This window comes from Macaca thibetana, chromosome 1 (genome assembly GCF_024542745.1).
Source record: "Macaca thibetana thibetana isolate TM-01 chromosome 1, ASM2454274v1, whole genome shotgun sequence".
Taxonomy (NCBI): Eukaryota; Metazoa; Chordata; class Mammalia; order Primates; family Cercopithecidae; genus Macaca; species Macaca thibetana.
The window spans coordinates 47,482,788-47,497,209 of NC_065578.1; the positions used below are offsets into that span (position 1 = coordinate 47,482,788).

The window sequence follows — 14,422 nt, forward strand, 5'->3', positions numbered from 1 at the left end:
GTTCTGGAGTGGAGTGCTGGGACACTGGGGGGTTTTGGTCAGAGAGAGCATGACTGGCTTTGTGTTTCAGCAAGACCAGTCTGCGTGGACGACTCTGTATGAGGCAGGCTTGGGGGTAGGCAGGGAGATTGTCCATGGGGTGTTTGCAGTGGTCCAGGTAGGTGGACCAAGTCGGTGACATCAGAGATGAAGAGAAAGGATTTAAAGATGTTTGTGAGGTTGAATTGACAGGACTTGATTTGAGGGATAATACAGAGAAATCCTAGAAGGCTCCCAGATCTTGGCCTTTAGATGGTGGTTTTATAATGATATTGAGATTAGGGACATACGAAGAGAGGTAGGATTATGGAGGGCAGCAGAGAGTAGAGATATTCCCTCCCTGTGGTAGAAGGAGGAGTAAATCCAGGCAGTAGTGGCCATGGAGGGAGGCCCAGCTAGGACAGAGCTCCCCTGAGGGGCAGATTGGAGGTAAGCAGGGAGGGGAGCAGAGCAAGGGTCTCAAGTAGCCCTAAGCTCTGCTGTGGGGCTCGAAAGACAATAACTAAAGAGGGGAACAGAAGTCCCCAGAGGGAGATGGGCACCTGAATTTGGAGCACTTGAGTCTGAGGCACCTGTGGCGCTCCAAGGGAGAGAAATGGACATCAGAAGGTGGTTAAATATATGGATTTGGAGGGAAAGAGGACTGAGGTGGGACCCGGGCTGGGATGATCTCCCCAGGGGTGAGCACTCATATCTCTAGAAGCTTGGTCACCGTCAGAGAAACTTCTATATCAGTGGGCCCCATCCTCCCTTGTTCAAGTGGAAAAATAGGCCCAGAAATGGCAAGGAGCTAGTCCAAGGATCATACATACAACTGGTTACTTGCAGAGCCAGGAAACAAGCCCAAAGCTGCTACCTCCCAGGCCAGGGCTTTAGCCCAACACCACCATGTCAATGAAGAAGGTATAGAAACACTAAACAGATCCACCCAATTATTAATAATCACCTTTCTACTCTCCCCAGCAGCGACCCACTAACCAAGTATCTACAAGCTGTGAAACCTAGACTGAGATGTTAAAGCTTCAGAGAACCTAGTCCTACATGCCTTAATAGGATGGATGAGGAAACTGAGGCTCAGGGTGGGAGGTGGAGGGGCAAATGAGTCATGCAAGGCCACATAGAAAGGCAGGGAGAGAGCCTGGGCAGAACCCAACCTGTAGTTCTGTGGTCTTGGATTTCTTATCTGTGCTGGATGGGAGCCTCATCCAACCCCTTCCCTCTCTCATCCCCACCCCCAGCTCCTGACTCTGCAGAACGCTCCAACAGCTTCTGTGGTCCTGGCAGAGTCGGCCTTAACAGGCCAGCCGTTCACATGAGCCTCATCTCTCCCCAGGTCTGCGGGGCCTGATGATTGCCGTGATCATGGCCGCCCTCATGAGCTCACTCACCTCCATCTTCAACAGCAGCAGCACCCTGTTCGCCATTGACGTGTGGCAGCGCTTCCGCAGGAAGGCAACAGAGCAGGAGCTGATGGTGGTGGGCAGGTGCGCTGGCCCCTCCTTCCTTCCTTCCCAAGTGCCCTCTCCCCTCTCCCCTGCCCTGGGTTACCCTGAGCAGGTGTGGCTGGGTTGGACCCTGGACTGGCAGCCAGAGCACTGGGTTCAAGCTCCAGCTCTCCACATGATTTCAAGTAAGTCCTTTCCCAACCCTGGACCACTCCTTCTTTCTGAATAATAGGAAAAAACACCTCTTCCCTGGTAACTTTATCTTGGAATTGATCAACAGGGTTATTGAGAGATTTTAAAAGTACTTAAGAAATGAAAGGTAAACTGTGTAAGCACAAGGAAATTTAGCAAGCAGCTCACCCAAGGTATTCCCAACCAACTCTGGATGTTACGCCCGGTTAAAAAAAAATGCTATTAATTTAATCCATCAGATTCACTCTGAACATCTACGATGCATCACATCCCACATGCAGGGGACCCACGGATGGGTCATATGGCCCTGCCCTCAGGGTGCTCACAGTTTAATAAGAAAGGTGGAAACACAGGTAACACAGCAAGGTATTTGCATCAATGGAGATTTTCACGGGAGGGCTGTCTCCAAATGATGCAGAGCCTTGGACACCAAGCTAAGGAATTTGAACTTTATCTGTGGATAACAGTTTTATGCTTTTAAAAGCCTAAGTTGGTGGCTACTATTTTTGGTTTTCCATAGGCTGGAGATTTGTAGTTCACATAAGGTTAAGGGGCCCTTTTTAAAATCTTCGTTTCATAATCGAAGGTTCCCTTACTTGGGTTTCTGGACTAAAGTTCTCCCACTTTGTGGCTAGGAAATTGAATTGAGGAATCTTGCTTTTTCGCATCTCCCTGCCTTTGCACTCACTGTTCTTTCCACCAGGATGCCTTATGCCCAGGGCTGCCTAATGGATTCCTACTGCCTGCTCATCTGTGCACCCCCAGCCCTAGGCAAGGGGACTGGCCATTGCAGGATCTGAGTGCAGGACAGATTGTGCAAAGAGGAGGGGGACGAGCGGCAGGGAAGCTACTTGGGTAGCTGACGCTCTAGTGGAGTCTAAGAGAGGCAAAATGGGAGGAAAAGGAGAGGAGAAGACAGGTATGCAGTGACATGTCAAAAGAAGCATTCCTTATGTGTGCACATAAACTGGTTTTGCTATCATTTCCTCAGTCAGTGAGGTTCGGGCTCTATCTACTGGTCATATGTGTTATTGCACCCAACACATCCAAGAAAAGTTTTTCATCTACTTCACACATCTGCAAAATCATACATGCAGAATGCTTTGGGGACTTAAGGTCTGAGCCACAGTTTGTTGAGAGGGAGTCAGGTGAATAAGTGGGATTCTTTCCCAAGATCAATGCCACAGTAAGGGAGAGAGGATCAGCGCCTGGAGGAGGGAGCAGTTCCTGGAAGCTGCAGTCATGCTGGGAAAGAGCTGCCTTACATCGGGCTGGGATGGAAAAGAGGGGAAGACATGCTATGCAGAGACCAGAGACCTTTTACTGGGGCGGGGGTGGGGCGGAATGTATGAATTCCGCCGTGAACAGCAACAGCTGGGTGACGTGACCTTGAAGGCATCTAATATATAAGTGCCACGGAGGCATTAGAATTATAAGTTTCTTCAATTCCACAATTCCGATATTCCAGGATTTTGAGACTAAGTTTCTGAATCTTAGTGTTTGAGATTCTGGCTGCCAACCTTCTCTGATCTAGTGACTGTGCATTTCCCTCCCTTCTCCCTTCCTGGTTCCTGCCCATGACCTTCACCCCACACCACACCATGCCCACCCGAGTGTGCCTCAGTGCCCTGTGCTCTCTCTGGCAGAGTGTTTGTGGTGTTCCTGGTTGTCATCAGCATCCTCTGGATCCCCATCATCCAAAGCTCCAACAGTGGGCAGCTCTTCGACTACATCCAGGCTGTCACCAGTTACCTGGCCCCTCCCATCACCGCTCTCTTCCTGCTGGCCATCTTCTGCAAGAGAGTCACAGAGCCCGTGAGTGCAGTGCACCTGTCTCTCACATACAGCAGAGGGGCTGGAGACCTGGTCTCTCAATCACCTGGTCTCTGTGACCTTGGGAAAATCCACTTCCCCTCTAGGCTTCCATTTTCCTGACCATAGCATCTGGCCTAGATTCATTCATTCACTCAACAAACATGTATCAGTCTTATAATGGCAGCTCCAGGGATGCAATGGTTTATGAGATTCATATAGCTGTGCCATCGCTGGGCTGGCAGAGAGATAACTGAATAAGCAATAATAATAAAGTATGCTGGCTGGTGGGAGAGTAAAGAGCACAAGCACCTAACCTATGGGGCTCCTGGGAGGGGTCAGGGAAGACTTCCTGGATGAAGTGACATCTGAGCTGAGGCCTGAAGGATTAATGGGAGGGGGAAGAATGTTCCAGACACAAGGAACAGTGTATGTGAATGTGCAAGAGAGACTGTAATATCTCTAAGGTCTGTTCCATCTCTAACACTATAAGGTTCTATGTGTAAGCAAAATAACAGCAATGACAATGATGATGACAAAGTGTGACCTTACAAGGGTTCCTGCACATGCATCATTCATGCAACGGCCCTGAAACCTGAGAGAATCTGGGAGGAAGCAAGGGGTACCCCAGGACTGGAGGCTTGGTTACTCCCCAGGATAGCCTAGAAGAGACAGGCTGGCTGTACCCTGAGAAGATGATGGATATCATGGACACCGCTCCACAAAAACAATGTGAGAGTTCAAGGTCATTGAAAATGAGGTCATAGAACCCCCTCCCTTGATAGTACACCTAAGCAAGTGTCTACTGTCTGCACAGGTCTCATCTCACTGACAACGATGCCACACAGCAGGACCTGGATGAACTCTGGGTGTTTCTGCTCATTCCAAAGTTTTTGAAATCAGGATCAATATCTCCCATACTCTTACATGCTGGGAACAGGTACAGGTTAGGGCCAAGTGGAGGTATAAAGAAGAAAGACATGAGAGGTACCAGAGCTTTTCTTAAAAACAACAACAACAAAAGGGAAGTCTCTATTCTGATTTCTGATTTATCATAATAGAAGGTTGGGAAGGGGATCCTGGTATTCCCTGATTATTACAAGTTTATTCCATTGTAGTTGAATATTAACCATCTATTAATTACTTAGTGCTGTTTTAATTTTATGAATTTTTAAATTACTGCCCCCGATGAGACAACTCTGAGTCAGCAAGGCTGAGTCATTCGTTCAGTCAGTTCACAATGGAGCCAGGATTCAAATCTTAGTCTATCTGACTCTACAACCCCTATGCCACTGTGCCTTTCAGTCAAGACAAAGTCTCAGTACTAATGGGGAACTCATTTCCCCATTAGTAGATGGATTTTCCCAGCATGGTAATAAACCAGTGGGAGACAGATTTGGGGACAGAGTAGTTTTACCTTCCTAGGGTCTCCCACCTGGATCGCACCTCAGCTCATGTCTGCCCTCTTTCACAGGGAGCTTTCTGGGGCCTCATGTCTGGCCTGGGAGTGGGGCTTCTGCGCATGATCCTGGAGTTCTCATATCCAGCGCCAGCCTGCGGGGAGGTAGACCGGAGGCCAGCAGTGCTGAAGGACTTCCACTACCTGTACTTTGCACTCCTCCTCTGCGGGCTCACTGCCATCGTCATCGTCATGGTCAGCCTCTGTACCACTCCCATCCCCGAGGAACAGGCAAGTGTTGTGCTCATACTGAGGCCCTCCAGAAATGTTCTCCCTTCCCCGATAGCCTGGAATTCCACTGCTGACTTTTACTTTGTTGGGTTATGGTCTCCCCTCTGGCCACTCAGATGTCCTTGGGAGGGAAAGTTCCTTGGGCTATGAATTCCCCAATGAAAAGTAATTCATTCAACTCAAAAATTACTCAGTGAGTACTTACTATGTGCTAGGCACTGTGCTGGGCTTACAAAGATAAATGGTCCCTGCCAGAGTTTATCCTCAGGGGGAAACAGAGCTGACACAAGCTGCCACTATACAAAGAGAAAGTGCAGAAGGGCCAAGCTCAATCGGAGGGGCCAAGCACAGAGGGAGAGGCAGTCACCTCCTGGGGGCCCAGGGAGGGCACACTGATGAGGACACTTTGAATTAGACCTTGAAGAATGAATAGAGAATTTTAAGTGGCCAAGAAACAAATACAAGAGAAAAGAAACAGAGAGCTTATTAAGTGAAGAACTCAAATTGAAATCCTCACCTCTCACAAGCAACAGCCCTTGAACACTGATGCTTGGTCTTCTGCGGCCTTTTTTCCTTACAGCCTAGAGCTAGAGCTGCTGAAATAAAAGACCACCGGTTGGGTGACTTAAGCAACAGAAATGTATGGTTTCACAGTTCCAGTAGCAGGAAGGCTGAGATCAAGGTGTCTGCAGCGTTGGTTTCATCCAAGGCCTTTCTCTGTGGCTTGTAAAAAACTGCCTTCTCCTCTTTGTCTTTACACGGTCTTCCCTTGTGCCTGCCTGTGACTGAATCTCCTCTTCTTTTAAGTCATAATGGATTATGGCCCATCCTGGTGACCTCATTTAACCTTAATTGTCTGTAAAGACCCCATCTCCAAATACAGTCACATTCTGAGGTACTGGCGGTTAGGATTTTGACATAGAAATTTTGGGAGGACACAATTCAGCCCATAACAGAGCCCATGCTGGAAGTCAGTCCCTGAAACACGGAGTGGATATCAGGGATAATACTCTTTTGATGGATGGTGCTTTAGAGTTTGCAAGATGACTTTATACCCTTGGTTTCACTGATTCCCACAAAAAAAGCAGGGCCTTCCCAGGCTGACTTTTCCAGTGGCTCACACCAGAAATGAGCCCCTCCTCCCGCTGAATCTTCAACCTCTTCTCCATTGCCTGTTTCCTCCCTCTTCATCCTGAAGTCTTCCCCAATTGAAAATCCTTCCCTGAATCCTGTTATCCTCTAGTTCCTGCTGCCTCCCTCTCCTCCCTTCAACAGCATTTTGCAAAGAATGGTTTCCTTTCCCAGCCTCCACTTCCCACCTCTTGTCTGTTTCTCAGCTGCTGCTGTCTGGCTGTTGCCCCCAACATTCCGCTGACATTTCTCTCACTGAAGTCACTGATAACATCTTATTGCTAAAATCAAAGGTCATGTTCCTGTCTTTATTTTAAATGAATTCCCAAGAGAACTGGACACTACTGACCACTTCCTGCACCCCGAAGACCTCTCTTCTGTTCCCTTCCATGAAATATCTCTCCCCTAGGTTTTGTATTTTTGTTGTTTGTTTGTTTTGACTACCCTTCCAATCACTCTTTTGACTTCTTCACAGGCTTCTCTGTCTGCGCTGAAAAATCAGTGTTCCTTAGGAACCCATCTATGGCCTATAACCTCTCTCACCCTACAACACTCCTGGACTATCAATTCACCACTTTCTATGTAAAGTTGACTCTCAATTCTCTATCTACAGCCAAAACCCCTCTCCCAAGATTCAAACCAAAAATCCAACTGTCCCCTGATGACATACAGAGACATAGTCCATATGCTACTGGTGACACCCAGTAGAAGTATTAGGTAAGGTTTATTGAGAGATACTTATAAGCAAGGAAGCTTCCCAGGCTCTCATGATCCCAGAGAGATGCATGCCTGGGCCCAGCATAGCGGAAAGTAAGAAGTTGGGAGCAGGATAGGGGATACCCAGCTCAACATGCACCAGAAAGCTGCCTCAGAGCTCAGGCAGTGGTAAGTCCCACACCACCGATATGAGGCAGAGAACTGCTGTGTTTTATTTTGCTGAGTCACCAAAAAGGAGAAGAGAGAAAGCCACCAGGGCCATCCAAGGAAGTAAGTTTTATTTCTCCTCACCTGAACATCTCCACTAGGACGACCTGCAGACTCCTGAAGCACATCATCATATTTGTGTGTGCACATGTTCTCTCTGTCTCTGTCTCTGTCTCTATCTATCTCTATCTCTCTTCTTTCTCTCACCAGCACTAATACCCACTCCTTGTCCTGTGTTCTTTATTCCTGGGAGAGGCACCACTACACGTCTGGTCACCCAAGGCAGGAACTCTGGAGCTGTATTAGCCTCTCCCATGTCCCTCACCTGGCTCTTTCAGTCAGTCACACTGTTCTGATTTCACCTCCTTTATCTATTTCCTCAGGTGTCCATTATTTTTGGCTTCATTTTTGCATTATCCTCCAATCTGGACCCCTTTCAATTCACTCCAAGAGGTCTTTGAAGATTCTGGCACTTACAGTCTCTATCTTCTTCTTAAAGTCTGCAGTGACTCTCCATTGCCTACAGGGTTTTTGCTCTTTAAGTTACAACTCCTCAGCCTGACCTTTGAAGCCTCATTCTCAAGTGCCTGCCTCCCTGTCCAGCCTCGTTTCCCTCAGTCTGTAAAATCCATGAGGACAGGACCCAGGTGTGTTTTAGGTCTGTATTCTAGCACCTGGCACAAGCCTGGGGTAGAGCACTTGATGTAGAGCAGGGAGTGTTCATATTTGAAGAAAGAGGAAGTCAGGGCTAAGATCCAAGCCTTGGGCAAGTCTAAGATCAAACTTGACTCCCAGTGCTGGCCTTGTTCATTGTACTCTTTGCTGTTTTTCGGATGGCCTTCCACAAATGGGCCTCTGTTTTTCTACAGCATGACTTCTCTCCAAGGCAACTGACTCCAGTGTCTTCTTTCCCTCCAGCTCACACGCCTGACATGGTGGACTCGGAACTGCCCCCTCTCTGAGCTAGAGAAGGAGGCCCACGAGGGCACACCGGAGATATCCGAGATACCAGCCGGGCAGTGCCCCGCAGGAGGTGGAGCAGCAGAGAACTCGAGCCTGGGCCAGGAGCAGCCTGAAGGTAGGCTGCGGCAGGCCGGGGGATACTCATCACAGAGGAACAAGTGGGCACAGACTTATGTCGTGGGCGGCCTTTGGGATGGGGCCTCTGAGGAAGCCCAATAAATATCACCCTAACTCCCTTCCCACGTGGCTATTGAACTATTAGAAAAATAAGATAAATGAGTTAGGTAGATGGGAGCCAAAACAGTGCCCTCATTACTGATCAAGTGTAAGTGGAAAGAGTTGGTTTATATCTGTGGGGAGATCCACTTCTTAATACTGAACCCCCATATTCCACGGAGGTACCCATCCAGTCACCAGCAGATCTGATCGGGGCACAGAATAAAGAGGGCATGCTTGGCTCAGCCCTGTCCTCCCTATAAAGAAGGGCAGGGCTGAGCTAAGCATGTCCTCTTTATCCTTCCCAAATCCACCCACACGGAAGTCCCTTCTCCCCTAGGCTGAATGAGTACAAGGGCAGAAAATCAAAGAATATTACACCCACGGGGTTCCCTCCACATGGAAGGAAACATGAGGCATGACAAAGAAACCCCTCACCCGTGTCCCCACCACCACTTTTCTTTATTATTTATTTATCTCTCGGGGCTCAACAAGTCTGCCTACAGTCATACAGAAGCATGGTTGTCCCTCGTGGGATGAGAGCAGCCATGCCTCCATACAGTTGTTTTGTTTCCTGAGGTTCCTCCAAAACACCCTCCCACACCTCAGGGTGTCTCCTCGAGCTGCCGATGAGCCATGTGACATATGAAGTGCATCCCTGGGGGTTCCTACATGTGTTAGAAGAGTATGTCAGCTAAATCTACTCGAAGGCCACACAGTATCTACAGTTGAAAATTATTTTAAGACATGATTTGAGGTACCTGTGTTAGACACAATGCAGCTATCACCTTCCTGAGTTAAACGAAATAACAATATTAAAACATTCTAATGATAGAGTGAAAACATAAAGATTTTTTTCAATTAAAAAAATCCCAAGGAAAATGTTAAACTCTATAAAGCTCTACCTGGGTGACAAAATAATCTATATGCCAAATCCCAGTGACATGCAATTTACCTATATAACAAACCTGCACATGTACCCCTGAAACTAAAATAAAGGTAACAGAAAAAAAAAAGTGTCCCAGGAAAATAAATAAATAAATAAAATCCAAAAAGTTAAATAAGTTTGCAAATTAAAGTCCGAAATCAATCTCTCTTGCCTTTGTGAATTAAAAATTCAAAGAAATTTAATTCTTAGATCTATTTTCTGCCTCAGTGAAAGAAGGTCTCAATACAAGTAGATGAATAAGACATAGTCTCTGTCCCCAAGGAGGTGAGAATCTCTTGGAGGCAAACAGGTAGTGCAAAGATGTAGAGTTTACACTAAAATGGACAAAAATGTCAATAATGTAGTAATATTGGGCTTTTAAACACAATGGTATGCCATTGTTTATAACATCCAGGCAGAGAAATAAAATGCATCTTCATGTGAAAAAACAGTAAAATCATTAAGTTTTTTAAAAAACAGGTCTCAGTGCCTGGATGGAGTTAGGGTTCCCTCAGCAGCTGCAGCTACTTTCTCTCATTGGATTGGCCGTAGCTCTAGTTTTCTAGTTTTATACCAGCCTCTCTGAGCCAAACTTTAAATATTTCTAGTGAGCTAAGAGCATAGACAGGATTAGCAAAGCATCACTTGCTGCACCAGCATGGTTGGCAATGCCATGCCACTCGGTTCTCGTGCCTTTGCCAGGTTTGAGGGGCCCTATACTTTCCTCCAGACCTGCAAAGGATTCCACCTTTCTTGAGGCCCTTCACCTTTGCTTAAGGCCTTGATTCTAGAGAAACAGCCACTTGCCTAATGTTAATGACATCACAACCCCCAGAATCCCACCAAGGTCTAAGGCTCAAAGCTTCTTCCCAAGCTACGGCAGTTAAAAGCCAATAATCCAGTATAAAAAGCTATTCATAACGATGGATATAATTTTTTCCAAACTTTCGTGGTTAAAACCCACATAGGCTCACTTCAGAAGATACTACCAAAGATCAACATCACCCTGCCTGGTCTTATCAGTTGCCCCTATTACTTCATGATATTTTGCTTTGCAAATATATATATATATATATATATATATATTTTTTAAACTGCTCCCCCATCATCATTGCAAAGACTGGGTCCTGGGCCTTGTAAAACTTATGGTATTCAAGAAAGCAATCTGAAAGCATGAGCTTTTGTAGATGAGGCAACTGCCAAGAGAAGGATGAAGGAAGAAGGGGCAAAGCTGCAAAGAAGCTCCTACAGAGAAAGAGGAAGGAGACAGCTTGTACTTTCCCACTGCTGAACCCCAGAACTAGGCAAACCTACACAGAGTTACACAAATGAAACTACTCCCTGGTTGGTCCCCAGGCCAAGGGACAGAGTCATCCCTGGAGAAGCCGAGAGGAATGCCTGCTCCCTGTGGATGACTTGCTCCCAAGCAAGAAAAAGGAGGCACCAAGTCAGCCAAGAAGTCCAATGAGAGAAGCTCACCCCCCTTCACAGACCACCACCATGAGGAAGTAGAAGGGTAGGGAAAGGCTGGTGCTATTATACATTAAAGCTCCTTCCCTGCCCAGAGAAACAAACATCAGAAATAGGGAAAAGGCACCCTGTCTCAAAAAACCTGCAGGCAGGCATAAGCCAGGCAGTATAATGTTGAGTCCTGAAAAGGAAAGTTAAAAATATTTAAAGGAGGCTGGCACAGTGGCTCATGCCTGTCATCCCGGCACTTTGGGAGGCCAAGACAGGGGGATTGCTTGAACTCAGGAGTCAAGACCAGCCTGGGCAACATGGCAAAACCCCGTACCTACAAAAAATGCAAAATTTAGCAGGGTGTGGTGGTGCACACCTGTGGTCACAGCTACTCAGGAGGGTGAGATGGGAAGATTGCTTGAGTCCAGAAGGTTGAGGCTACAGTGAGCCATGAATGTGCCACTGTACTCCAGCCTGGGCAACAGAGTGCGACCCTGTCTCAAAAAATATATATATTTATATATATATAAAAATATATATTTTTTTAAAAATATAAAATATGTATATAAAATATTTTTAAATAAAATATATATATATATATATATATATTTAAAGGACAGCAGAGTAGATCTGAAAGAAATATGTACATCCCAGGTTTCAGATATGAATTTATTGAGTTATGGCACACCACTTAATAACTCCTTTAGTGACATAGGCTCTCTGGGCAAAGGAATTTAAATATGAAGCTCTGTGCATCCTCTGTCTCAGAAGTTTGCCAAGGGAATCAAAAGAGAGAATGTTTCAATCAGCTTGGAAAATGATAAAGCTTAGTACAAATGAAATGCTGAATTCATATTACCATTAGTGCAGTTCTGTTGCTATGTGACCTTAAATAAATCTCTTCCCTTTCCTGAGACTTTTTTCGTCTCTGTGCAATCAGGGAGCCAGACCAGATGGCATCCAAGGTTCTTGCATCTCTGACACCCTGTGGTTTTATTGAACTTACCAGCTACCACACTCTAAACACATTAAAATAATAAAGCATTCATTCCCAGTGCATTCTTTTCAATCTCAGTGAAAGGATTTTTATATTAATTTTATTTGTGATATAATATCTGTTGATTTAAAAACACTTAAAAATATTTACCTTATTAATTCTTTTGAATTTAGTTTTTAGTGAATTGTGCTATATTTTAACCTCAGAGCAGGCCCCTTTCTCACCCCGAGGAAGCCCGTGTCGCCATGGGTTTGGTCTCATGTACATTTAGAATATCATATGCACCAGAACCTCTCCCACTGCTCCAGCACTGGTAACTTTTTAAAGTGCTGTCCAATTTCCATCCTCATTTGGTAGTCAGAACAACCCAGAGAAGAATGGGGTATATGTCATTGATACATCTGAGACAGAAAGAACCTCCAGCTCAGAGAAGCTGAGTGATTTGCATATGGCCTCACAGTCAGCTAATGGCAGAGCTGGCCCTGGAACCAGGTTTCTGGCTTGCAGCCCAGTGCCCTTTCCAATTGCAGTTGTGGCAGTCTGCCTGGTTCAAACGCTTCCTTCTTCCTGGGTGAGATAATGCTCCTTCCTTCTGCCCTTATTCAGAACTTGTGCTATGAATTGGGATGAACTGCATTATCCTGCCACGTTTACACACCATCCCCTCTCCAAGAAAGTAGTGCTTCCACTACATGAGTGTTTGGATGCTGTGGCCAAGGTCAGAACTTAGTCTAGAGTACCAGCTCAGCCCTTGGTCTGTAGTTTGCAGAAAGTACAAGTCAATAGCTTCACCCCTCCCCATTTCCTGTGCACCCCCCATACTTTCCTTCAGTTTCTCACCATCTCTCTCCCTCCCCTACTCTCCTATCACTTTCCTTTCTCCAATCTTCTTTGCCTTTCCCCTCCTGCTCCTCTTCCTCTTCTGGCTTTGTCCCTCCAGCCCCAAGCAGGTCCTGGGGAAAGTTGCTCTGGAGCTGCTTCTGTGGGCTCTCTGGAGCACCGGAGCAGGCCCTGAGCCCAGCAGAGAAGGCTGCGCTAGAACAGAAGCTGACGAGCATTGAGGAGGAGCCACTCTGGAGACATGTCTGCAACATCAATGCTGTCCTCTTGCTGGCCATCAACATCTTCCTCTGGGGCTATTTTGCATGATTCCCCAGACCTGGCTTCAGTGTAGACAGACTAACAAAGCTCAAGTCTGTCAGCCACAGAAACAGGCTCTCCTCTTACTTTGCTGTCTAAACTGGAGACCACAGAAGTCAAGACTGCAAGATCCCCTGAGGAGAATCCAACTCAACCTGCACACTTGACGAGTGGAGAAACAGAAGCCCAGAGAGAGCACTGGGTTTGTTCAGGGCCACCCAGCAGGAGTCACACGGGGTTTCCCCACTCTTTCTGATACATTGCCTTACAGACCTACCTCAAACACACTGTTTCCATCCTCTTGTTGAATGTATTCAGTAGCTTTACTGAATGTGTGTCTTGAGGTTAGAAAAGTGGAGGATACAAGAAAAGGAGCAGCAAGAAATTTGCAAAAATCCAAGAGCACTTTTGCTCCCCGTTATCCTCCTTCCTCTTCCCCTTTCTGGTTCCCCTACCTCTCTATCTTTCTATTCTTACCAATAATCTGTTTGTAGCATGAATTTACCCAGGAGGGTCCTATATTTCCATTGGTGGCTCCACAGTGGTGGCTGTCAGACCCGAAGGAGTGGGGAGCCAAGGGTGGACTTTAAGCATGGTGACAGATGGTGTTTTGGGCAGAAAGCTCTTGGACAAGGGACTATCCAAAGCACTATTTAAATTCTGCCTCTTCCCACTCTCTAGCCCAAATATGCACAAAATCTCTATGGCCTTGAGAAACAGAGAGACATGACTTGTGAAAACCACGAGGAATCAAGACATGCTACTCTGTATTTAAGGATAAGCCCCACAGTGGGCAGCACAAACAGCCTGGGAGCCACTGTGCCTGTGCCTCTCTGTCCTTCTCCCTTTGCTTGCCGTGTATCTGCATACCTTGGAATACACTGTGACCCCAGTTAAGTGTCCCTTCGCCAGGCAGCTGCCGCAATGTCCAAACCTGGGTCAAGGTCCCACGCCTCCTCCCATAGCCCTGGACCTGCTTCTGTCACAGCACTGATCACACCGAGATGGAAGACTCCAGGGGGCAAGGACCAAGGGCCATGTCCCAAGTGACTTTGTACCCAGAAAATAACAGCTGTTCAATAAGTGTGTATTGAGTTAATTAGTTCTCCATGGTCCTGGTAGGCTTTGTGCTGCGGCTGGCTGGGTAGTAACTTGGGGTGTTAGCTGTTAGGGATGAGTCTCCTTGACTTGGAGTTTAAGTAACTGAGTCTCAGACACCTAGAGTGAGATCACAGCCCCAGTTTACTGACAGACACCAGGTGTGGGCGCGCCTTTCTTCTCCTATCTCCCAGTTGAGGCTGCCCCTACTCTCATCCATTTATACTGACTAGTAATTACAACTGGATAAAAATAAAATTCTATTTCTTTGAGGTGTAGACACAGCAGATTCCATAAATACCTCCTGTCGCTGCAGCCTCCAAATTTTTGTTTCCATTGACCTTGTGACCTTGCTTCTCACTTTAGTTGGCTCTGCCCTCTCTGTT

General features: G+C 46.6%; 1 protein-coding gene across 1 annotated transcript in view; it reads left to right on the forward strand.

Moving 5' to 3' along the window:
• The window catches only part of SLC5A9 (solute carrier family 5 member 9), a 52,892-nt gene extending 38,849 nt beyond the window's left edge, over window positions 1–14,043 (forward strand). The window contains exons 10-14 of the mRNA XM_050802184.1: window positions 1,373–1,523; window positions 3,323–3,491; window positions 4,963–5,178; window positions 8,152–8,311; window positions 12,739–14,043. Coding sequence (XP_050658141.1) covers window positions 1,373–1,523; window positions 3,323–3,491; window positions 4,963–5,178; window positions 8,152–8,311; window positions 12,739–12,947 — 905 coding nt within the window. The 3' untranslated portion in view covers window positions 12,948–14,043. The remainder of the gene's footprint in view (window positions 1–1,372; window positions 1,524–3,322; window positions 3,492–4,962; window positions 5,179–8,151; window positions 8,312–12,738) is intronic.
• Window positions 14,044–14,422: the final 379 nt, after the last annotated feature.